Here is a 24,101-nt window from a genome sequence, read left to right as displayed (position 1 = left end):
ACCCGAGGTATGTTATATAGCGGTGTGCCATCCTTTGTGTAAGTATATATATATATATATATAAATAAACAATATAAACCACCATAAACATAAATGTCAGGTCAACAGTTTCAGTTCAGAATCTGTTCCGTGTAAAGAGCCCAAAAAAGAAATTTATGCATACAGATTGTCAATGGTGATCACTTCAGTTACAACAACTACCAAAATGCAGTGCATCCTTAAAAAAATGCCAGGATTCTACTGAATAGTTTGATGTTTAGTTGTGCATATTAATTTTGCTGCTGGGTCGCAATACACCCCTAACAGTGTGAAGACCCCAGAAAACCACATATTTTTAAAAAGGACATATTTTATCTAATGCACAATGGCTAGACAAACTACAACACTGTGCTAAGCTTAGAGTTTTTTGTAAACATTTTTAATTTTTCGAATTTCAAAGCTTGCATTTTACCCCATAATATGCTCCACTAAGTACTAACATTCTAAATATGAAATCAGTTTGGTGCCCAATTATATGGCTTGTAGAGGGACCAAATTGAAAACAATTAACACATACTTTTTAAGAACAATGAACAGTGCAAGTAAATTACTAAAATTCAATTAAACCAAATATACATATTTTTCCACCTAGTGAGATCAGTGGTCAGAATTGCAGGTTTAATATTTTTGCTGTTCTAATTAAGTTTTTAAGGCACAAGCAAGCAATCAACACCTAGAACCGAAAAAAAAGTCTAAAACAATAGAATCAATGCGATTATTGGTCACACTGTTTTGCATTGACAGTAAAATCTTTTTTTAGGTAAAAATCAACAAATGTTTTTTTACCCAAAATAACTGTACATGTGTACAGTTGTGCAAATCTACATGTGTTAGAATCTGAATGCTATGACTGTGCATGAGCGATTTTTTTGGCAGTGGACAGGACCCTCTATAGTGAGAGTTTTCTCATGCACAAAAACAGAATATAAATAGATTTAGGGATTGGGCCATAATTAATTATGAAGTGAACAATGCACTTTAGCCTTACAGAAGCAGGCTATGCTAACAATATTAAGACTAGAAAGGTAAGTGTGAGAACAAACTTCATGTTAGTTTGAAAAATGTGAAGTCACTGAATGAAATCTTATCTGTTGTTGGCTCTGCCAGTTTTTCTAATCTTGGACCACAGTTATATAGTAAAAACCACTGTGCAAAGTTTGCGGACCCTGGTTTTAATAGTGTCTGAAAGGCAGCAATTTAAATTTCCCCACTGAAAGTCAACGATTGACATCTGATTGGCGGTTGGTGGCTGGATCCACCTTTTCTAGCTCTGAACTGCAGTTACCTGGTGACTAGCTCTGCAAAGTTTAGGGACCTTATATATATTTTTATAGAACAGCAGCAGTTTAAATTTAAATGTACCAATTCTTGCTGATTGGCTGTTGGCCCCACCCACTTTTTTTAACTTGGAACGTAGCCACCCAGTGACAAACTGTGCAAAGTTTGGGGACCCTGACATTAAACATGTGAGAATGGCAGCAGTTAAAATATCCCCACTGAAAGCAATGAAAGAAATGTGATTGGCTTTTGGCAGCCCTGCCCACTTGTTCTAACCTTGAGTACATAGTCACCCAGTGACCGACTGTGCAAAGTTTGGGAACCCTGGCATCAAACCAATAAAATTCAATAGGTGAAATCTGATTGGCTGTTGGTGGGTCAGCCCACTTTTCAAGGCGGAACCTGCAGTCCCCTAGTGACCAACTGTGAAAGGTTTGGGGACCCTGGTGTTAAAACTGTGAGAATGGCAGCAGGTTGGATTTCCCCACTGAAAGTCAATAGGTAAAATCTGATCGGCTGTTGGTGGCTCTGCCCACTTTTTAAAACTAAAAGTGCTGTCCCCTAGTGTCAAATAATATTACTGATAGATTAAGAAAGAGAATCTGTAAGTTATATCCCACTGATATATATAATCAATCGACAAAAGTTTTTAGTGAAATAAACAACCATTTATTGGCTCAAAATTAAACAATTCAGTGACCAACTGTGAAAAGTTTGGGAACCCTGGTGTTAATATTGTGAGAATGGCAACAGGTTGAATTTCCCCTATTGAAAATCAATAGGTAAAATCTGATTGGCTGTTGGTGACTCCACCCACTTTTCCTAACTCTAAACCACAGTTACCTGGTGACTAGCTCTGCAAAGTTTGAGGACCCTAGTTTAACATTTAAAGAATGGCAACAGTTTAGATTTAAACGTATGAAGTCAATAGGTAAAATCTGATTGACTGTTCACAGCTCCGCCCACTTTTGGGCATCCAACAATATGAAAAATGAAATCATATTTTCATTCAGGCTGACCCCATGACTATGTGATTCAAGTTTGGGGAGTGTAGCCTCAAAGCTGTAAGATTGGCAGCAGTTTCAATTTCCTCATTAAAGTCAATGGTGTTTGGGTGTTGTTCCCCTAAAACTGTAGGAGGAGTAGCGTTTAGAAAATGTGGGGAGCTAAGAAGAAGAAAAAGCAGAAGAATTGTATGTTGGGTTTTTTTCAACCCAACATAACAAGACAATTAAAAATTTTGGACGCATTCATAAGAAATTTCTTAGCAAGAAAAATATGGTCTTAGAGAATTTAGGTATAAAGTGGCAAGAGACACATTTGGCAGAATGTTGTTCTTCCCTTTGACAGGTTATGTCATCTTGGTTGGAGCAGGGAGAGGCAGAAAATGGCACAAAGAGTGGTTAAGATGGAGCCGGAAGCCTCTAGAGAAGCAGGTTGCCATTGGTTGAGGGAGGACATAGAGTCAAACAGGTCTAGGCACTTTTTGGCAATCCACTCTTGTTGCATATGGTATTTTTTTTAACCCTCCATAGAGGTTTACTGTACATGTGTGTGCGTGCATGTGTGTTACAATATTAATATATAAGTGCAATATACATATATAAATGTGCCGCATATCTTTGCGGAACGCAGCATCTCTTGAAGTGATGGGACCCCCAGGTGCATACTTGAAGCATTAGGGAGAATCTCTGGGTCAGATTTTGTGTATTTTTTTTGAGGAGAAACTGGCTGGCACAAAAACTAGATCAAATTAAAAATATGCTGCTTAAAATTGCTTTTTATTATTTATTAAGGACCTAATGCATCCTTTTCATTCCCCATATGGGCACTTAATTATAGGCAAATGTAATACTAAAGACATATACTATTTAAATATATTTATGCAAGTCGTAAAAGACGTAACAAAGCTCCGTCACATTCCTTATAAAATGATAACAAGAGCTCAAAATGATACATAACACATTTACAAAAAATTTACTCATTTGAATAAAAGATATGAAGTGTCCTAATTATATTTAACTGAGCATAGAGCATAAGCTTTTACATAAATGAGGGCATGAACGAGGTAACATTTATCAATCAAGTATAACATGAAACATTAAACTCCAAATTGATCCCAGTGGTTGTCTAGTATTAAGATAAAAGATTCACTTGGCCTCCATTTTTAAAAGATTGTCTAGATTGTCACTTCGTTAGTCTTTCTATTCCTGTGACTGAAAGGTAAGAGACCTGTTAGAGCATTCAAGAAAATGTTTATCTACATTACTTACATTGTTAATATGTTCTTGTATCCTTTCGTTTAATGTATGTTTTGTTTGGCCCACATATTGTTTTATGCATATTTTACAGGTTATTAAATATATAACAAATCTTGAATTACAATTAATGAATTAATTGATTTTTGTAAGTTTTATCCCCACTAAATGAGGAAACATTTTTTATGTTTACATATTCACAATTCCTATAGTATTCAGCCATGTGTTACCTTTTTTTCCCCCTCCTGCCGATGAAGATGGCAAGATTCGACATATAACCAAATGTTTGCTGAGCATTCTCTCCTATAAATGGCAGTTGTAACATTTTAAATTTTTTATTTCAAGAGTAGTATCCAAAAATGATGTGAGTAAATCTCAAGTTGAGAATGTCATTACTGATGAAGCCAACAAAATTATTGAACTGTTCAATAGTGCCAGACCAAATAAAAAATGATTGATATATCTTCCAAAATAATGAATACATTCTCAATAGCTATTTAATTAATCGTAAATGTATCTTTCCTCCCACCAAGCCAAGTAAATTTTGGCATATCAGGGGTCAAATTTAGCCCCCATAGCTGTTCTGCAACACCAAAGAAAAACACGAAATAATAAAGATGTTCAATTGCTTTAGGAAAAAAGATGTGGTATTGTAGTCATAAATGCTAAAGTGTGTAAGTGAGATTGGATTGCTGTAAGACCTAAGTGATGGGGGATACACTAGAATAAGGATACAACATCCTCAGACACCCACTTATATTCGTTATTCCAAACAAAATTAGTCAAAACATGTATTACACTGCCACTTGGCAGACATAACACTAGGGGTTGTAAACAATAATCAATATATTCACACAAATTTCTTCTAAGGAACCAATCCCAGCAAATAGGGGAAGTCCCACAGGTGACCTGTTAGGTTTATGGATTTCTGGAAGGCAGTGAAATAGGGATACTTTTGGATATTCAACCTTGAAAAATTCTGCAGTTATTTCTGTAACGAGTAAAGTATTAAATTCTTGTAAATCACTGTGAGATTACTTTTCAAAGGTGTATATGATGTATCAGATAATAGTCTACTTCATTAACATAATCTATTTTATTGAGCACAACTATCAATCCACCTTTATCTGCTTTTTTTTTATCACAATATCAGTTGCTTTACTTATATAATTTAAAGCTCGCCTTCTCATGTTGAGATTGTCATTACTTATAAAATGTTTTTCCTTTTCAATTATTGTATGATGTAAGTTTGTTCTAATTCAACCTGTTTTTTAAACAGTGAAATAGTTTAAAGGAGAAGGAAAGGAAAAATTTGAAATTAATATATTTGGAAAGGGCAGCAGCCCCTGTCTTGAAACACTATATTAAAAACTTACCTGCTGCTTCTGGATCGGCGCACAATCCCTCCGAAGAATCGCCCGTGTTTGAAGTTTGGTGCCGACATTTTCAAAATCGATGATGTCACTTCCCCCTCCGCCTTCTCCTAGTGCGCATGCGCAGCTTCTGTGACCCCTGACGTAACGCTGCAGAGTGGCGCGCTCCTCTGTCAGCAGCCCTACATTTCCTACATTTGCTCAGTAAGTTGGGGGAAAGAAGCGCTCAGGAAAGCCCCTCTCCAGGAGGGGCTGGAGAGGGGCTTTCAGTGTCAAATTGATTAATACATGTATTTTATGGATATATGGATAAAAAAAAAAATTTTTAAATTAAATAATGTCTATGAAGATTTTCATTCATCCAGGTCATGGTATATCTAGTATAAATAAATTTGAAGCAACTGGACTTGTTTAGTAATCATTGAAGACGTTCTTGTTGAACTGAAGAAGCTGCTCGGATGAGTAGTGAAACGTCTTCAATGATTACTAAACAAGTCCAGTTGCTTCAAATTTATTTATACTAGATAAATTAAATAATGTTTTATTTGTGCTGGTTTTATGTGGGAGTGTTGGATGGCTGGTGGCTGTGGGATGGCTGGGGATGAGGGACTGTGGCTGTGGGACTGTGGCTGGGGATGAGGGACTGTGGCTGTGGGACTGTGGCTGTGGGATGGCTGGGGATGAGGGACTGTGGCTGTGGGGCTGGGGATGAGGGACTGTGGCTGTGGGACAGTGGCTGGGGATGAGGGACTGTGGCTGTGGGACAGTGGCTGGGGATGAGGGACTGTGGCTGTGGGACTGTGGCTGTGGGATGAGGGACAGTGGCTGTGGGATGGCTGGGGATGAGGGACTGTGGCTGTGGGATAGCAGGTATAGTAGGGAGAGATGGTGCCTATAGTAGCAGTGGGATAATAGCCTCTGGGAAGGGACTGTGGCTGTGGGATAGCAGGTATAGTAGGAAGAGATGGTGCCTATAGTAGCAGTGGGGGGATAATAGCCTCTGGGAAGGGACTGGGGCTGTGGGATAGCATGTATAGTAGGGAGAGATGGTGCCTATAGTAGCAGTGGGATAATAGCCTCTGGGAAGGGACTGGGGCTGTGGGATAGCAGGTATAGTAGGGAGAGATGGTGCCTATAGTAGCAGTGGGATAATAGCCTCTGGGAAGGGACTGGGGCTGTGGGATAGCAGGTATAGTAGGGAGAGATGGTGCCTATAGTAGCAGTGGGGGGATAATAGCCTCTGGGAAGGGACTGTGGCTGTGGGATAGCAGGTATAGTAGGGAGAGATGGTGCCTATAGTAGCAGTGGGGGGATAATAGCCTCTGGGAAGGGACTGGGGCTGTGGGATAGCAGGTAGCAGCTTTCTGCTCTATCCAACTCGATTTCAGCACAGCAAATGCAGCCAGGCACTGTGCAGGACTAGAAAAAACACAGGAGCATTCCGATTGGACAGTAGAGTGAAGTGGGCGGGGCTAAGGGGTCAAACATTTCTTCAGAGACTGCAGATCTTGAAAGGAAAAAAAAACAAAAAACAGAGCTCTCTGCTGTGCACTGAGCATGTCTGTGTCCTGGACAATCTGTGTTCAGTGAGACAGGAAGCTGCACAGGCTAGGAGCAGGTACTGCATTTACTGACAAGACTTTTCCATGTCAGAGCCAGATTAAGCAACAGCACGGTGAGTTCAGGAAATATGTTAAGGACTGTGTTAAGGCTAAGTTATTGAGCTCATGTTGTTTTTAGACTTTCCTTCTCCTTTAAACTCCAAGATGTACTGGGTAAAAGGTGGAGGTGGGCTTAAATTTTTGAATTCGAAGTTGCCTCTCAAGGAAACTTAGGGAGACTTCGGAAAACCGAAAGCAATACGTATGCCATCCCACAAGCGATTTACATTCTTGCTGGCAGGATGGCATTTCGGAGAGATGATCCTGAGCGACTAATCTCCCCTGTACCGATGCCCTTACAGTATCCTCCAGAGGTATTTTTGCCTCTTTGTCCTCTCCAGATTCACTTTTAAGAAAGTTCTTTTTGCGCTTCCAATACTTCTGTCAGATGTGTGCTCTAAAGTCTCTAAACACCTGAGGAGATAAAGAGGAAAAGGAGCAGCCACCAGTATTTGATCCTCTAACATCATCAGAGCTCTCTACATTGGTACCAGAGAATTTTACATGTTTTTCCTTAGAGGATTTTAATATAGATCTTTGTCTAAATGATGCCTGTTTATATGTACTCTGTACTGTATTCTCAATAAACCATAACCAGTTATATACCCCATTTTGGTTGTAATCTTTCTTGCATATGCTATTTAGGATTTGGAAGGGTTAAGAATTTTTCACTTCCGTGTTCATGCGGACATTTAACCCTTCCAAATCCTAATTAGCATATGCTAATTCAGATTCGGACGAATCCGAATCCTGACGAAAAAGGCCAAATTCCCAGTCAGCGTTTGAGATTGCTATGGGGGCTAAATTTGTCTCCTCGTATGCCAACCTTTACTTGGGTTTGTGGGAGGAAAGACACATTTATATTTACTATTTTGGAAGAGATATCAATGATTTGCTTTTTATTTGATCTGGCAGTATTGAACAGTTCAACAATTTTGTTGGCTTCATCAATAATAATACTCTCAACATAACATTTACTAACACAATTGACACACACAAAATACAAGAAAACACAAAAAAATTATAAGGTTACAACTACCATTTATAGGAAAGAATGCTCAGCAAACAGTTTGTTATATACCAAATCTTGCCATCCTAACCATGATCGGAATATACCATATATCCTTTATTCAACTGTGTAAATTTTTTGTAAATCTGTATGTATCATTTTGAGCTCTTGTGATCATGTTATAAGGAATGTGATTGGAGCTTTGTTACGTCTTTTCTGATTGGTCTAAATTCATTTAAATATCAAATGTCTTTAGAGTTACATTTGCCTATGGTGATGAGAGTCTGTCTCATAGATGCTGGCAGGTCTGCCCCCTCTAAAACATTGTTAAAAATGGAAAACAAGGTTAAAAATGGAAGTATTTGCACATGTTTGAGATACACGTTTGTTGGTAGGTGTCATGAAAATGACCTAACAAGTGTATGCTCAAACACTGGAGAGAAACCGTGTAGCATTCCAGCACTTTATTTTTGTAAAGTCCAATGACATCACACAGCGACAAATCGGAATATTGCAAAGAGGCAGTTCCAAAGTCCCACAGAAGTATATCCGCAGTCTGAAGAAAATAATGGCCGAAGAATCACTGAAGCGGTTGATCCGAAGTGCAGGAATCCTTTCCTCTCTCTCTCTGAAGACTGACTTCCAAGATCTCTTTGGGGCTCTTTTTATGTCCCTGTGGGCCCATTCTCTCAGCAAGCCCCTATTGTTTCTATGCAGGGGTGGAGAGATGTATAGGTGCCAGGGTAACTGGATTATCTGCCTATTGTTTCCAATCAGGCCAGGGCAGACGTGTTGGAACCTTTGGGTATCAGTCCCTAATCTCATCAGAGAGAAATTATATCAATTCCGCCATTGTTTAAAATAAACCCATCACATGGCTCCCCCCCCAGTGGATGTGCGTTGATGGGGCTCCCCTCAGTAGGGAGAGACCCAGACGCACTGGGAATCAAAGTCACTTGGGAAGAATGTACAAATCTACTAGGTTTCCGGTTGAATCCGTAGTTCCGTGATGCAGGGGCCAATTCATGCATATTTATATGTTTCCTGCGCCTCTGCCTAAAGGAGAATTCAACTCTGATTTGCCTTCCACACAAAGTCTTTCCATTGAGCCCTTGGACTGCAGCAGCTGCATCATGGGGTTTCTCAAACTCTACAAATGCAAAGCCTGGGGGCTTTTGAGCGACCCAAACCCTATGCAAAGGCCCATAAATACCAAATGCCTGCTCTAATACAGCTCTGTTGACATGCTGACTAAGATTTCCAATATAAACATTGCAGTTCTGTAAATTGGACTCCCATGTTTGACTGCGACGAGGACGCTTTATTTGGTCAGCCGGTTGCACACCCATAACAATATATTCCCCAATGGGTTCAGTAGGTAACACATCATTAGGGGTACAGACATGGGTGGGGTTTTGCAGGCTGACTAGGCTGACATGGTACTTCCACAATTTCAGGATGAACAAATGCCACAGCCTGCGGTTGTTGAGATACAGGTACCCTAGGTGGTTGTGGGCATTTGGCCTGTAAATGAGAGCCCAAGCCACAACTGAAACACCTCTTAGTTCTGTTTTGCAGCTCCTGGGCTGGCATCCCTGTGGCTGATTGGGTGGTAAAGGCCATTTGTGAGTGACCAGTAGGTATCTTTGGTGTGTAGGCTGAGGTACAAGAGCCTGGCAAAACTGGTCGTCCTTGAAGTAACTGTATACGGCTTTCAAGAAACTTATCTGCCAGTCTAGCGGCTTCATCCAAGGTGAGTGGTGCTCGATCCCAAACCCACACTCGCACTTCAGGGGCACATTGCTCAAGAAACTGCTCCATTAAGCAAAGTTGGCGAAGTCCCCAAAGTTGGCGAACCCCACTAGTTCTCAGCCACTGGTCAAAGGTGCGACGTAACTGGCTGGCAAAGACCCAGTAGGTTCCTTGCTAAAAGCTCTAAAGGCCAGGCGATAAGTCTCTGGTGAAATGGCATAATTCTCAAGAAGGACTCTTTTAACCTCCTCGTAGTCAGCCCGCTTGTCGTAGGCAATTCCCTGTAGATGTCACTGGCCTTGCCAGTTAACTTACCTGCCAGGATTTTTGGCCACTCTGCCCGGGGAACATTGTAATCCTCACAAATAATTTCAAAGGTTTCCAGGTAGGAATCAATGCCCTCCTGTCTGTCATCAAATGTGGGAAAGGTAGCATGTGTTACTTTCACTAACGGTTTGTAGACCTCAGACCTCGGGACATATCCTGCAGAATCCAATGCAGGCGATTGGGAATTCTGCCTTGTACCCAGAATCTCCTGAGAAGCCAGTTCAAAGACTCGCAGGCGATCTGTAGCAGAAAGGCCAGGCCCCAAAACTGTGATCCACCAATTATATCGATCCATCACAGGATCTGTAACCCTTACCCACTCATCCCCTGCTTGGGAGGAAGAACCCAATGGAGAAGCTGCTGTTTCCCCCTCATTAGATACCAAGTGATCTTCCATAATAATAGGGCAGGTCCTTTGCAGTCCAAATCCCTGGGCATTAGATGCAGCATTCCCATCTTCATTCTGCCACTCTGAATGTAACTCCTGGTAGTAGCATGATCTCTGCAGGGTAGGTAACTCCAGGTTATGTAGCTGTTCCTCCATTTGTTGTCACAAAAAGTCCAAAATGCTCTGGGTCCTCAGGATGTATGTCCAGAACGATCCGACTCTGCTGCCACCAAATGTCATGAAAATGACCTAAAAAGCGTATGCTCAAACACTGGAGAGAAACCGTGTAGCATTCCAGCACTTTATTTTTGTAAAGTCCAATGACATCACTCAGCGACAAATCATAAAATAGCAAAGAGGCAGTTCCAAAGTCCCCCAGATGTATATCCACAGTCTGAAGAAAATAATGGCAGAAGAATCACTGAAGTGGTTGATGCGAAGTGCAGGAATCCTTTCCTCTCTCTCTCTGAAGACTGACTTCCAAGATCTCTTTGGGGGTCTTTTTATGTCCCTGTGGGCCCATTCTCCCAGCAAGCCCCTATTGTTTCTATGCAGGGGTGGAGAGATGTAAAGGTGTCAGGGTAACTGGATTATCTGCCTATTGTTTCCAGTCAGGCCAGGGCAGACTTGTTGGAACCTTTGGGTATCAGTCCCTAATCTCATCAGAGAGAAATTAAATCAATTCCGCCATTGTTTAAGATAAACCCGTCACAGTAGGCCGTCTGGTCCCGGGGTCTTTCCTTTTTTAAGGGATGAGATGGCTTCTTTTATCAGCGCACCAGAGGCCACCCCTTAAGATTAGAGGAACAGAGCTTTCAGTAGGTGTTAAGAGTGGGAGATGGGAAGGTGAGTCCTTCAGGCAGGGGCTGTTACAGGATGGAGCAGGTGTAGACCAGACAGGACAGAGCGGGCGTAGACCAGACGGGACCAGACAGGACAGGACGGAGCAGGCGTAGACCAGACGGGACCAGACAGGAAAGGGTGTAGACAGGACGGAGCGGATGTAGATCAGACAGGACAGGACGAGCAAGGAGCAAAGGTGGAGATCAGGAGTGAGGAGCAAGAACAAGAGCAAGGAGCGAGATCAGGAGCAAGACAAAGGAGCAAGGGAGCAAGACAAAGGAGCAAGGAAGCAAGGCAAGAGCCAGAACAGGAAACACATACTAGGGACAGGCCACAGTGCTTAATGTTAACCAATGTTCAGGCCCCATGTGTGAGGAGGGCTGAGCTTAAATAGGGCAGAGTCAGCCCTGATTGGCTGACCCCACCTACCCAATAAGGCTGCTGGGGTGATGTTACCAAGCCCAGGACACAGGTGAAAGGAAACACAAGGCAATCACCTCTTGCTGGCTGCTCTCCTGGCTCAATGGTTAGGGAGAGCAGCCAACAATCCCAGCAGACCTTTACAGTAGGTGGTTTTTATGGTGAGGTTGTTGAATGAATGTTGAATTCTTGAACAAGCATAGTATCCAAGGCTATTGTGATACTAAAATCTACAGTTAGTATTAATGTTGGTATATATATATATATCAAACTCAACAGTAGAAAGCACTCACAGCTACAGCATCAATCAAGTCAGTGATTTATTTCAGCTTACCATCTACGCGTTTCGATCACCACAGGATCGTCATCAGATGAAGATGTGTTAGCGTAATCACAGCTCTCTTGAATGATGTTGGGCAGGTGTCTGCTGATAGGAAAGGTGAAAAAAAATAAGTGCAGACAATGTGTTATACATCAAAATGAGGGTATGGTGCAGATGTGCTTTCGTTGTAATTAATGGTTAACAGTGTTTGTCAATATATACATTTTATTCAAATCATGACCCTGTATGCCCAGTTATATGTCTTTTAATATTGGGACCTTTAGATTGTGGGAGGTGCCAAGCAATTTACAGCACACGCTATGCTCGTTATGGGCCTATGTGGCCTATCCACAAATCCGGGCCTGAAGTGGGGTGATATCATAGCTATGTACAGATATAAAAGGGAACCATAGAGTGAACTCTTGCATTCTGTATCACCAGTAGAATTCATATTAATATGTGAAAAAAAAAATTTTTTTCAGTAAAAGGTGTAAAGTTTAAAAAAGGTGTAAAATTCTCTACCTGAAGTGGGCCTTTGAGGTAAACTGGAGAGGCTTCAAATGGTTTTTCCACTTTCCTGTACATTAACTGCCAGCTATACAGGTTTCATTGCCAAAAAGGCCAGGGGCACTGCTGCCATAACGCGAGTTGAGAATTTCGCCTTAGACGGCAGCAGCCTGCAAGTTACCAGGGGTGGCAAAAAGCCATTAGGAGCTGAAATTCCGATTTTGAAATCAGAATTTCGACTATACAAGTGCAGAGAGAGCAATTGCAGCATTTCAAAGGCTGCTTTAAGGCGGCATAGACCCTAGAAATACGTCTGAAAAAGGCTAAACTTGATGTATACTTCTTCTTTTCAGACTCATCTACCATGTAACTTTGTATAACAGTACATATTGGATTATTTGTGATTATTTTAGCTGTGAGTCTTAGAAATGAAAGTTATATTACTTACTTATTTTTATCCAGAATTTGCTTGTGACTGGTGCTGTTGACTGCAGTTTAAAAGGATGGGACTTGAGGACTGTACGTCAGCCTGTGTTTGAACTTCGAGGCCATAATTATGCAATTAGAAGAGTAAAAGTAAGTATTTTGCTTAATAAACGCATTATGTAGAATTATGTATACCTATAATTCTATTATCTTTGTAAGACAAAACCAGTAATTATATATACCCACAATTCTGTTATCTTAGTAAGACAAAACCAGTACCATTTCTAAAATAAATCATTTGGGTGGTTGTTTTGCAAACATATATTAATTTGCATTATAAGGACCTACTATAAGGTCTTCTAAACACCTGGTCCCCAACACACACTGTACCTGTTGTATCTGTTATAACACCCCTGAGTCAAACAAGTCCCTGCTCTCAGAGAAGGTATAATGTAGTAAGACAGCTGAAGTAAAAAAAAACAAAACATCTTTTTCTCCTTCACAAAAAATTAACTTAGATGTGAACTTCTTCTCTCCCAAGAAATTGTTTTTTGTGTTTATACAAGAATTAAAAGGGAGTAGTTCTTGATAATTTTGTTCTGCAGTTCTCAGGAAAGAGAGTGTATGTATTTTAACATGGATCAGGAGCATCACAAACATACTAGACAGCATAATATATTACCAACTGTGCATTAATGATATGTTGCAAACTATCGGTTGCAGTCAATCGGTTCTTGAAGTCAATTTGAAATAGGAGATAACACCCTAATGGGCAGATTTACTAATCCACGAACAGACAAAGCGTCCGAATGCGTTTTTTCTTAATGATTGGTATTTTTGTGACTTTTTCGTATATTTTCCGCAACTTTTTTGTCACCTTCGCAAAAAAAATGGGATTGGTTTTTCCGCCGTTTACTATCGTTCAATACGAAAAAATCGCGGCAGCGACGAAAAAAACTTGCGCAAAATACGATAAAGTCGCGAAAATACGAAAAATCGCAATGGCGACGAAAAACGCGCAAAATTTTTGTTTCCAATACGATTTTTTCCCTTTCGGGATTCGGATTCGTGGATTTGTAAATCTGCCCCTTAGACAACTTTTTAAACCGTATCCAGTAGTTGACAATGTTTAAGTGCACAAAATCAATTGGTGCCCTATCCAGAAACAGACCCCTTACTTGGTCCTCAGTTTAACTTGATTGAAGCTTAGTCGTATATTCTCACATACCACTGTCAGCATAAATCAACAGTACCATCAGTGGGGGAACATGCTCATCTAGCAAGTAATCCTTCCATTCCTGCTGTGTGGTATATGTGCCATGCGTGCTGCATACATCACAATATCCCTATGTACACTTTTAAGCCCAAACTTGTGCTTTCAAAGTCACTTCATGGAGAGCCTGCCTTCATATGTGAAGGATATACCTGATGCCCTTAAAAGACTTGATGGTTTAAGCATTGGAGATAATGCCCTCCTTGTGTCTTTGGATGTAAAAGATAGTTAAAGGGGTGGTTCACCTTAAAATTAACTTTTGGTATGTTATAAAACAGCCACTTTTCAGCAACTTTTCAATTGATCTTCATTGTTTATTTTTAATAGTTTTTTTTCAATTATTTGCTTTCTTCTAACTCTTTGAAGCTTTCAAAAGGGGGTCACTCACCTTAGCAGCCTGAAGACTATTGCTCTGTAAGGCTACAGTTTTACTATTGTTACTTTTTATACCTTATTTTTGTATTTGGGTCCTCTCTTATTCATATACCAGTCTCACATTAAAACCATTCCGTTGTTGCTAGGTAATTTGGACACTAGCAACCAGATAGCTGCTGAAACTGCAATCTGCAGCTGAACAAAAATTTAAACAATTAAACTACAAATAATAACTATAAAGGGAAGAGAGCAAACTTTATGTTGGTTTGAAAAACATAAAGTCACTGAATGAAATCTGATTGGCTGTTGTTGGCTTCACCCAGTTTTCCTAACCTGGACCACAGTTATGTAGTAAAAACCACTGTGCAAAGTTTGGGAACCCTGTTTTCAATAGTGTCTGAATGGCAGCAATTTTAATTTCCACACTGAAAGTCAATGAGCCTGATTCACTAAAATCCGAAATAAGGAGTGCTATTTATAGCATGCGTTAAAAATCTTATCACTTCTTATTTTTCACTCGATTCACTAAAAGGACACTTGTCATAATTAAGAAGCGATGTTCTTGGCGTTATTTATCTTACGATGACATATTTTCAAGCAATATATTACGCAGCGCACAAGATATTACGCAGCGCGTGATATTTTACGCAGAGCGCAATATATTACACAGAGCGCAATATATTACGCACGTAACCATTACTTTCTGAAAACCACCATTTCCCTGAAAACTGGAGGATGCATCACTCTAGGGCCAACATATACTTGAAAAAATACGACTGCAAACTCCATGTTGTGTTGCCAATAGCTCACGAACCGCAATTTTCTTTAAGTACCGCCTGCCCCAAGTAGGGTTAATATTCACACAGATTAACACGATATTTTGCACGTTTAACGCTTCATATGTGTTTGTGAATCATGCGTTAGTACTATTTCTATTCGCTAATTAACGCAATGCGGTTTTTTTTGTGCATGCGATATGCGGATTAACACATGCGAAATGACTTTGATGAATCGGTACTTAATTATCGCATGCTTTTTAATGAAAAAAACTATGCGATAAGCGTTATTGACCTTTAGTGAATTGGCCCCTATAACGCTTAGCGCATAGTTTTTTTCATTAAAATATGTCATCGTAAGATAAATAACGCCAAGAACATCGCTTCTTAATTATGACAAGTGTCCTTTTAGTGAATCGAGCGAAAAATAAGAAGTGATAAGATTTTTAACGCATGCTATAAATAGCACTCCTTATTTCGGACTTTAGTGAATCGGGCCCAATGAGTGAGATTGATGGTAGGTGGCCCTGCCCACTTTTTCTAGCCTTGGACCACAGTTATATAATAAAATCCAATGTGCAAAGAATGGCAGCTGTTTAAATTTAAACCAATAAAAGTTAATAGGGGAATTGTGTTTGGTGGTTTGTAGGTAAGCCCACTTTTTCTAACTTTGAGCCAGTCACCCATGGGATTTTTTTTTAGGAGTTTGGAATTCATTCCCAGAATTCCTTTTGTTTATTTGTATCTGTATAAGACAGTCTCCTAAACCTTAATGATTTGTTTGTTAAACCACACGGTGACTCCACCTAAGCAGATCAGAAAACCCTGCACCACACTGATGAGCCTCAATAAAGGCAAAACTGGTCTGTAGCTGGGAATCTGATCAGCTATTATCATGGCTTCTTCACAGTGGGTAAGCTTTAGCCTATAGGATAAACCCATGTAAATGGAATTTTTTTTAGGAGTTTGGAATTCATTCCCAGAATTCCTCAATCTTAATTTTCTGAAAATTGTCTCAAAGCTTGCATTTAACCCTATCGTATATCCTATATTTCATAATTACCAATAGAAGACATCCTAAATATAAACACCACAGGCCTACTGAACAGTTTGATGCCCAATATGCATAGATCTACCAAACTATGTGGCGTATAGAGGCATAAAAATGAAAATAATGCATATGAATTTTCACGTCTGACGCTCTGAATGCTGCAATATAAGCTCCCGGTATGTGTATTATGTGCCATAAGAACCCTAACAGTGCGGAGACCCTAGAAAACCATATATTTTCCAAAAGTACACAATCCGATGAAACAAAAATGGGTAAATACATCTTTGTACTGCAAACTACAAGGCTATGCTAAACCTAGCGTTTTTTTTACGAAATTTCTCAAAATTGTCACAAAGCTTGAATTCTACTCCATTATATACCCCACATTTGGTAATATATCAACATAAAACATTTTAAATATAAACGCCACGGGCCTGCTGAACAGTTTGATGCACAATATGCATAGATTTACCAAATTATGTAGGGTATAGAGGCACCAAAATGAAAATAGTGCATATGAATTTTTACATCTAACGCTCTGACCACTGCAGTGTAAGCTCCCGGTATGTGTATTATGTGCCATAAGACCCTCTAACAGTACAGAGACCCTAGAAAACCATATATTTTCCATAAGTACAAATTCTGACAAAACAGAAATGGATAAATGCAACTTTCTACTGCAAAATACAAAGCTATGCTTAAAGGACATTTAAAGCCTACATTTGCCTACAATGTATATCAGTTGGGCACGCCTCCCCCACCCAAATGGCATCATTTGTACTGAATATATCCCCTCCACTTGCCAGCACCATCACATTTTACTAAAGCAAATAGCAGCTTTCACACGGTGGCCATTTTCTCTCTGATACATAATCAGTTACATTTAAATCTTCAAACAGCCTACACACACACAGACCCTTATTCTGCATACATTTCATCAGGAATACAGGCTCACACAGGCACAACTGTCTCTGATAAAAGTTTTGCTTGAGCACTGTTTGAGCACTGTAATGGTAAAGCTGAGCTCAGGAGAAAAACATTGAAGCAGACAGCTAGAGCTGAGTTTCTATGGGAACCAGCAATGCCATCTCTTCACTGGTTGCTAGACTGGGGGGTGTGTTTAGTAATCTGAGCTTAGAACAACGGAGCATGTCCACAAGCCAAACAGCCAAAGCAAATTCCGGAGGGAGGGGGGCGAGTGGGTTACAGGAGGAGAAGCAAATCTAAGTAATTAAGGGGATGTTGCAGCCTTACTATTAACCTCTGGGCAACCAGTGTGGCAGGTATTGAAAGATTTCAAAGAGGCTGTTCACTGATTGGATTTTTGTGTGTGGGGTTTACATGTCCTTTAACATAACGGTTTTTCTGAAATTTTTGAAAATCGTCACAAAGCTTGCATTTTACCCCATTTATGTACCCACATTTTGTAACGTATCAACATAAAACGTTCTAAATATGAATGCCAAGCGCTTAGTGAACAGGATGATGCCCAATATGCATATATTTACCAAAGTATGTGGTGTACAGAGGCACCCAAATTGATATATAACATCAATTTTTTTTCGCCTAGTATAATCTGCAGTCAGAATCACAGTTTGAGTATTTTGGCTTGAGCAAATAATTTTTACGGATAAAATCAAGCAAACAACACCTTTTCATAACTGAAAATGTAATAAAGTGGCTGCAAATGCAAGAAAATGACTACAAATGCACCAAAATCACAGAAAATGTAATAAAAGCACCATGCGGTTAGTGATACGCTATCCGCAATGGCAATAAAACATTTTTTTCAGGTAAAAAAAAAAACACACTTAAGTGTATGTTGTGTACACTTGGCAAAATGCGTGTTGCATGTGAGTGTAACTGTGAGTGCTGTAAATGTGTGAAACCCCCAAAAATGTATGTGTGTGTAAGTATAAGTGTGTAGAATCTACATTCTGTGGCACTTCAATAATTTTATCCACAGAACGTAGATTCTACAGTGGGTGGCACTTATAGTGTTAAAGAGCCGTATTTCTAATTTTTAAAGGAGAAGGCATTTTACTGCCAATAGATTCGCTACATTAGTGCCACCTAGGATGCTATATTTATTCTGCAGAAAGCATTACCGTATCTGAGTTATCAGCCCTTGAATTTTTTTCTGTTTGTTTAAGATTGCAGCTGCCATTTTAGCTTGGTCTTCCTAGCTTCCTGCTTGCAGCTTAGCCATTATAACTTAGATAACACATTCCTAAGGGTGGGGGGAGTTCCCCTTTTTTCTGTACCCCCCCTTTCCCAAACTTAAAAGTTATAAATAAAGATTTAAAAAAAAATAAGGGTGGAGGGAGTGAGTTTTATGAATTCTTATGGGAGGGGGGGACAGGAGAGAACTGTGTAGACTCTGGCCCTGGAAATGAAGGTATTTTCAGAGAGAGGTCACCTAAGAACATGTTAACAAAAAAGGAGACAATAAATCCTGTGTTTCTTTTGATAGAGGACTGGCTGTATGGCTGTATTTAAATAGACCTTTTTGATAAAGCTTACTTAGTTTATACCATTCCTTCTCATTTAAATTGGAGTTTCGGCTCTTCTAGTGTAGAGAGTGCTATTGCGTTCTCTGCACTAGCAATGAGGCCCCCCTCGCCCCCTCTGACGCGAAAAAGCAAACGTTGGGGGAGTGAGGGGGTCAGCATCAACTTGGCTGCTGTGATATATATATATAGAAGATCGTTTTACATTTGTGCTCCTTTCAAAGATGACAAATGTCTTCAAACAAATGAAAGAGCTAAGCAATTATTTTGGTATGCAAACTGTGAAACTTGTCAGGCACTGCAAGGGTTAATTTTAAAAGATATCAACACTCAACTACCTAACAGTTGCTGTTTATAAGTGAACCTCATTCTTTTATGGTCACTGTGCGACACAGTGGTGCAGTCACAGAAAACTAGGGACCAGACTAAATTAAGTAAGAGTTATTGTGAGGCTGGAGGCATAGCAGCTGTCAAACAATAACTTTGTATCTACTCATTGCTAGTTCAGAGGGCATATGTGTGCCAACAAAATAACAGATTTTTTGTTTCCTTCACTTTTTTTCTTCTGGGCATTTTAGTTTTAATTTGAATCACATTATTTCTCTTGGTTATTCACCCCTAACATTGTTTTGTACGTTACTGTAAATAGAAATGTTAGATTACTATGCAGTATGCAGATGGTTGAAACAATATTTTTTTTTAGGGGTATCATTCTTGTATTCTACTATTTTACATCAATATCCTAGCTACTCTCACGTAGTCTGATTAAATGAAAATTCTGGATTGCATATTTTTTTACTCCAATGCTATTTTATCTGCATATACAGCAATTTGATTAGTTTTAAAAAAAAATTTAGTTTGTTTTTAATCATTTTTCCTCTTTTCTTTTTTTGTAGTTTTCTCCATTTCACGCAAATATTGTGGCATCTTGTTCCTATGACTTTACGGTGAGGTAAGGATACCGACATTGTATAGTAATAGATTAGATATTAGACATTAGGTATTATATATATATTTCCAGATTTGTTTTCTTCCATTTAACATCAGTTTTGCTGTCTCTTTTGCTGTTTGCTGGGTGCTATCCCTGGATTTTACTACAGGTATAGATCTGTTATCCAGAATGCTTGGGACCTAGGGTTTTCCAAATCCGTAATTTGGATCACCAGATTTACTAAAAAGTGGATTTTTTTTGTTTTCGAAAACTCACGTAAACTTCATTGATTAAAAAAATTCAATGAAAAAAATTAAAATGTGTCAAAGACAGGCTGTCTGACTCTCCAAAAATTCTAATACTAACAGCCTTCCATAGGACTCAATGGTTCTTGGAAGCTTAAACCTTTGTTTGAAAAAGTCACATAAAGTTTTATAAATCTCTAAATTTGTGGGTTTTTAAAAAAAATTATACATTTTTTCTTAAAAAATCTTAGTAAATGGGTCTGCTAAAAATCATTAAATAAACCCAATAGAATTTTTTTCCACCAATATGGATTCATGCAGCTTTGCTAGGATCACAGTCACAGCTTAACGCAGCAGGAAGGAGGAAGCGCATCGCCCCAGGTGCCTCGGGCTGGTGCTGTTTTCGCCTAACAGGGGCACCAGCCCGGGGTACATAACATTTTGGCACCCCCAAGTGACTTTGCCTTTCCTTGTCCTTTAAAGCGGACCGTTTTTGAACATTTTTCCCTCTTTCACTTTAGGGGCCCCTACTAGAGGGTACTTTTAGTTTACCTGGAAAAATAATATATTGGTTTTTTTTGGGACAACATAAGCTTTCAAGATATTCTAGAATTTCTGTGTGATTCCATTTCTGTAAGCATCCTTTCTCCCACATACTATTAGGTACCTAGATAAAACATGCTAATTATGTACCCCAGAGTTCCACTGAACAGTTTGATGCCCAATGTGCATAGGTTTAGCTTGTAGGGGCCCCAAGGTGAAGATACCCTATATGATCAATCATTTTTGTGATTTCTTTTACTGCAAAATCAAACATTTACTGCATTTTATGGTGGTTAAAGCCATAAAACAAAGGCAGACTAACCACAGAAAAGAGTATTTTTTTGGAAGGTACACATTTCCCAGAATCTAAAATGGGTACACATGTCTTTCTATTCCAACGTACCAAGCTGCAAAACTTTCCTAAAATTGGCAATTTTTATGACATTTATGAAAATCACCTCAAAGCTTTTGCTTTGCAGAAACCTACCTCCAACACATACTTTTAGGTACCAACCTCCTAATTCTGTACCCCAGGAGTAGATTGAACAGTGTGATGCCCAATGTGAATAGATTTACCTAAGTGTGGCATGTAGGGGCCCCAAGATGAAGATACCCCATCCAATCTATCATATCTGCCATTTCAGCTATCGCAAAACCAACACATTTACTGCATTTTATGTGGGGTAAAGCTATAAAAAAAGTACACTCACCCATATCTTTCTACTCCAAAGTACCAAGCTGCAAAGCTTTTCTAAAATTGGTGATTTTGACAAAACTTAGAAAAATCACCCCAACACTTCCACTTTGCACCTTCTTTTCTCTCACCGGTCATTAGGTAACCATATAAAACACCCAAAAGATGAACACCAGAGGTGTACCAAACAGTTTAATGTCCAATATACATAGACACATGGACACTTTTGTCTGTGGTAAAAAAGGCAAAAATGCAGGGTGACCTCTGAAAACAATATATTTTTGGAAAGTACACATTCAGACAAATCCAACATGGGTAAAGATACCTAAATACGGCAAAGTACAAATTTGCAAAGCTTTCCTAAAGTTAGTGTTTTTTTATGTCATTTCTGAAAATCACCACAAAAAGTTGCAATTTGCTGCATTAATCTCACACATTTTTTTACATACAGTGGCAAATATTCCAAAGTATGCTGTATGTACGGACCCCAAATGAAAATAGTGCATATGAATTTTCTACCCCATACTTGCACATTATATGTTGTAATACCCCCTAACTGTACATATTATACAACTGAATATTTTTGGAAAAGAACACATTTTGAAAAACCTAACGTGGTTAAAGACACCTTCCTACACCAAAGTACCTATCTGCAAAGCTTTCCTAAATTTAGCATTTATGACATTTCTTAAAATCACCTAAAAATGTTGCAATTTGCCACATTTATCTTGCACAATTTCTTACATACAAACCTAAATCACCCTAAATATGAATGCCAAATTTTCTAGCCTGCCAACTCAGCTTTGCAAATCGAGCCCTCAGACTGTGTATTATGTATCTTAAGGCCTCCAGAAAACCATATATTTTTGGAAAGTACACATTCTGACAAATCAAACACCGGTAAGGACATCTTACTACACCAAACAACAAAGCTTTCCTAAATTTAGCGGTTTTTATGTCATTTCTGAAAATCACCTAAAAATGTTGCAGTTTTTTACATACAATGGCAGATCACCCTAAATATGAACGCCAGAGGTCTGCTGAACAGTTTAATGGACAATATGCATAGATATACCAAAGTCTGTGTTTATGTACAGAACCCATATAAAAGTAGTACAGGTATCACACCCTTTATCTGGAAACCCATTATCCAGTTCCCAATTACGGAAAGGCCATCTCCCATAGACTCCATTATAGGAAAATAATTTACATTTTTAAAAATGATTTCCTTTTTCTCTGTAATAATAAAACAGTACCTTGTACTTGATCCCAACTAAGATATAATTAATCCTTATCGGAGCCAAAACAATCCTATTGGTTTTAATTACTGTTTAAATAATTTTATTAGCAGACTTAAGGTAATGGATCTGAATTACGGAAATACCCCTTATCCAGATAACCCCAGGGTCCCGCACATTCTGGATAACGGGTCCCATACCTGTACATATTAATTTTTTCATCTGCCAACTCCGCTTCTGCAAACAGAGCCATAAGAGCCCCTAACTCTTCAGAAACCCCCAGAAAAACATATTTTTGAAAAGTACACATTCTGACAAATCCGAAACCGGTGAAGACGTCTTTCTACACCAAACTACACTACTCTAAAAGAAATGCAATGGACAACAATGCAAGTGTAAAACTGGAAAACAATCACAAAAATGAGATACAATCAATCAAATCAATGAAATAACAAAATTAATTATTTTACAGCATTATTAGTGGTCAGAATACCTGATCCAATGGTCACGCTGTGAAATAAATAATTTTTAGGGGAAAAACAAAACACAAAATGATATAATAAGGGACTAATAAAAAAAAAAAGTAAAAGCGTGTCTGTTTGTGTATACCTCTAAAATGTGTGTATATGTCTATGTAAGTCTGTAAATATGTACAAAAGCAATAAACATAGTCAGAAAAAAGCTACATTTAGTTTAGTAAAAGGTGTGTTATGTGTAAATGCATGTGTGTGTGTGTATATAGGTGAAAAAAAGGCCATTTACCGTTTTTGTGAGGAGGAGGGTCCTTGGCTGCACTGAGGGTCCTAAGATCTCTTCAGCAAGAAGTGAGTGGGCTCAGGGGAGCTGGAGTAGGAAACACTAACAGCAGACACGAGTGCGATAATGTCTGCTGTTAGTTGGGACGTGCAACAACCTTGTCGGACTACCTTGTCGGACTTGCCAGCCCTCCGTGGCTTGTTGCCTTGGGGGTTGGGGGGCGCACCAGACTCTGCACCGGCAGCAAAAGCCACCAGTGAGAGAAGCTTGATCATGCTTGGCAGATAAATCCTTTTCTGAAAAGCACGTATCACATACTTGCTTGGCAGTAAAACTGTTAAAAATGCTTGTTTGTTTTCTATGAACATTATTTTTTTAGCACTGAGCATTTTGTAAATAGTGAATTCAAACTACAGTAGTTTGCATCTTCTATAGCTAACCACTTGTTGTGTTAGGTTGTGACAGCGGATTAAAGCTGATTTAAAAAGCCTAGAGGAGACCTGATATCTGTTACATTGTTTTAAGAGGCAAACTCAGAGAACAAACAGGGATAAGCAAATACTACTTCAATAGCAATTACATGAACAACTAGAAAGGGAAGTTTGAGAACAAACTTCATGTTGGGTTGAAAAACATGAAGTCACTGAATGGGCTCTGCCCACTTTCTCTAACCTTGGACCACAGTTATAGAGTAAAAACCACTGTGCAAAGTTTGGGGACCCTGGTTTTAATAGTGTCTGAATGGCAGCAACTTAAATTTCCCCACTGAAAGTCAATGACATCTGATTGGCGGTTGGTGGCTCCACCCCCTTTTTCTAACCTGGAACTGCAGTTACCCAGTGACTAACTCTGCAAAGTTTAGGGGCCCTAGGATTAATAGTTAAAGAACGGCAGCAATTAAAATTTAAACCAATAAAAGTCAATAGGTGAATTGTGGTTGGTGGCTCCGCCCACTATTTCTAACCTTGAGTCGAAGTCACCCAGTGACAAACAGTGGGTACCCTGGCATAAATAGTTTGAGAATGACAGCATTTTAAATGTAAACCAATAAAATCCAATGGATGAAATCTGATTGGCTGTTAGTGCCCCACCCTACTTTTCCTATT

The 24,101-nt window shown here is 39.2% G+C and overlaps 1 protein-coding gene across 1 annotated transcript in view; it reads left to right on the top strand.

Moving 5' to 3' along the window:
- Window positions 1-24,101, top strand: part of pex7 (peroxisomal biogenesis factor 7) — a gene marked incomplete at its 5' end in the record, with an annotated part of 198,821 nt that overhangs the window by 104,289 nt on the left and 70,431 nt on the right. The window contains 2 exon segments of the mRNA NM_001015954.2: window positions 12,640-12,753; window positions 19,485-19,540. Coding sequence (NP_001015954.1) covers window positions 12,640-12,753; window positions 19,485-19,540 — 170 coding nt within the window.

This window comes from Xenopus tropicalis, chromosome 5, assembly GCF_000004195.4.
Source record: "Xenopus tropicalis strain Nigerian chromosome 5, UCB_Xtro_10.0, whole genome shotgun sequence".
Classification (NCBI taxonomy): Eukaryota; Metazoa; Chordata; class Amphibia; order Anura; family Pipidae; genus Xenopus; species Xenopus tropicalis.
This window is presented reverse-complemented; position numbering and strand designations above follow the sequence as displayed.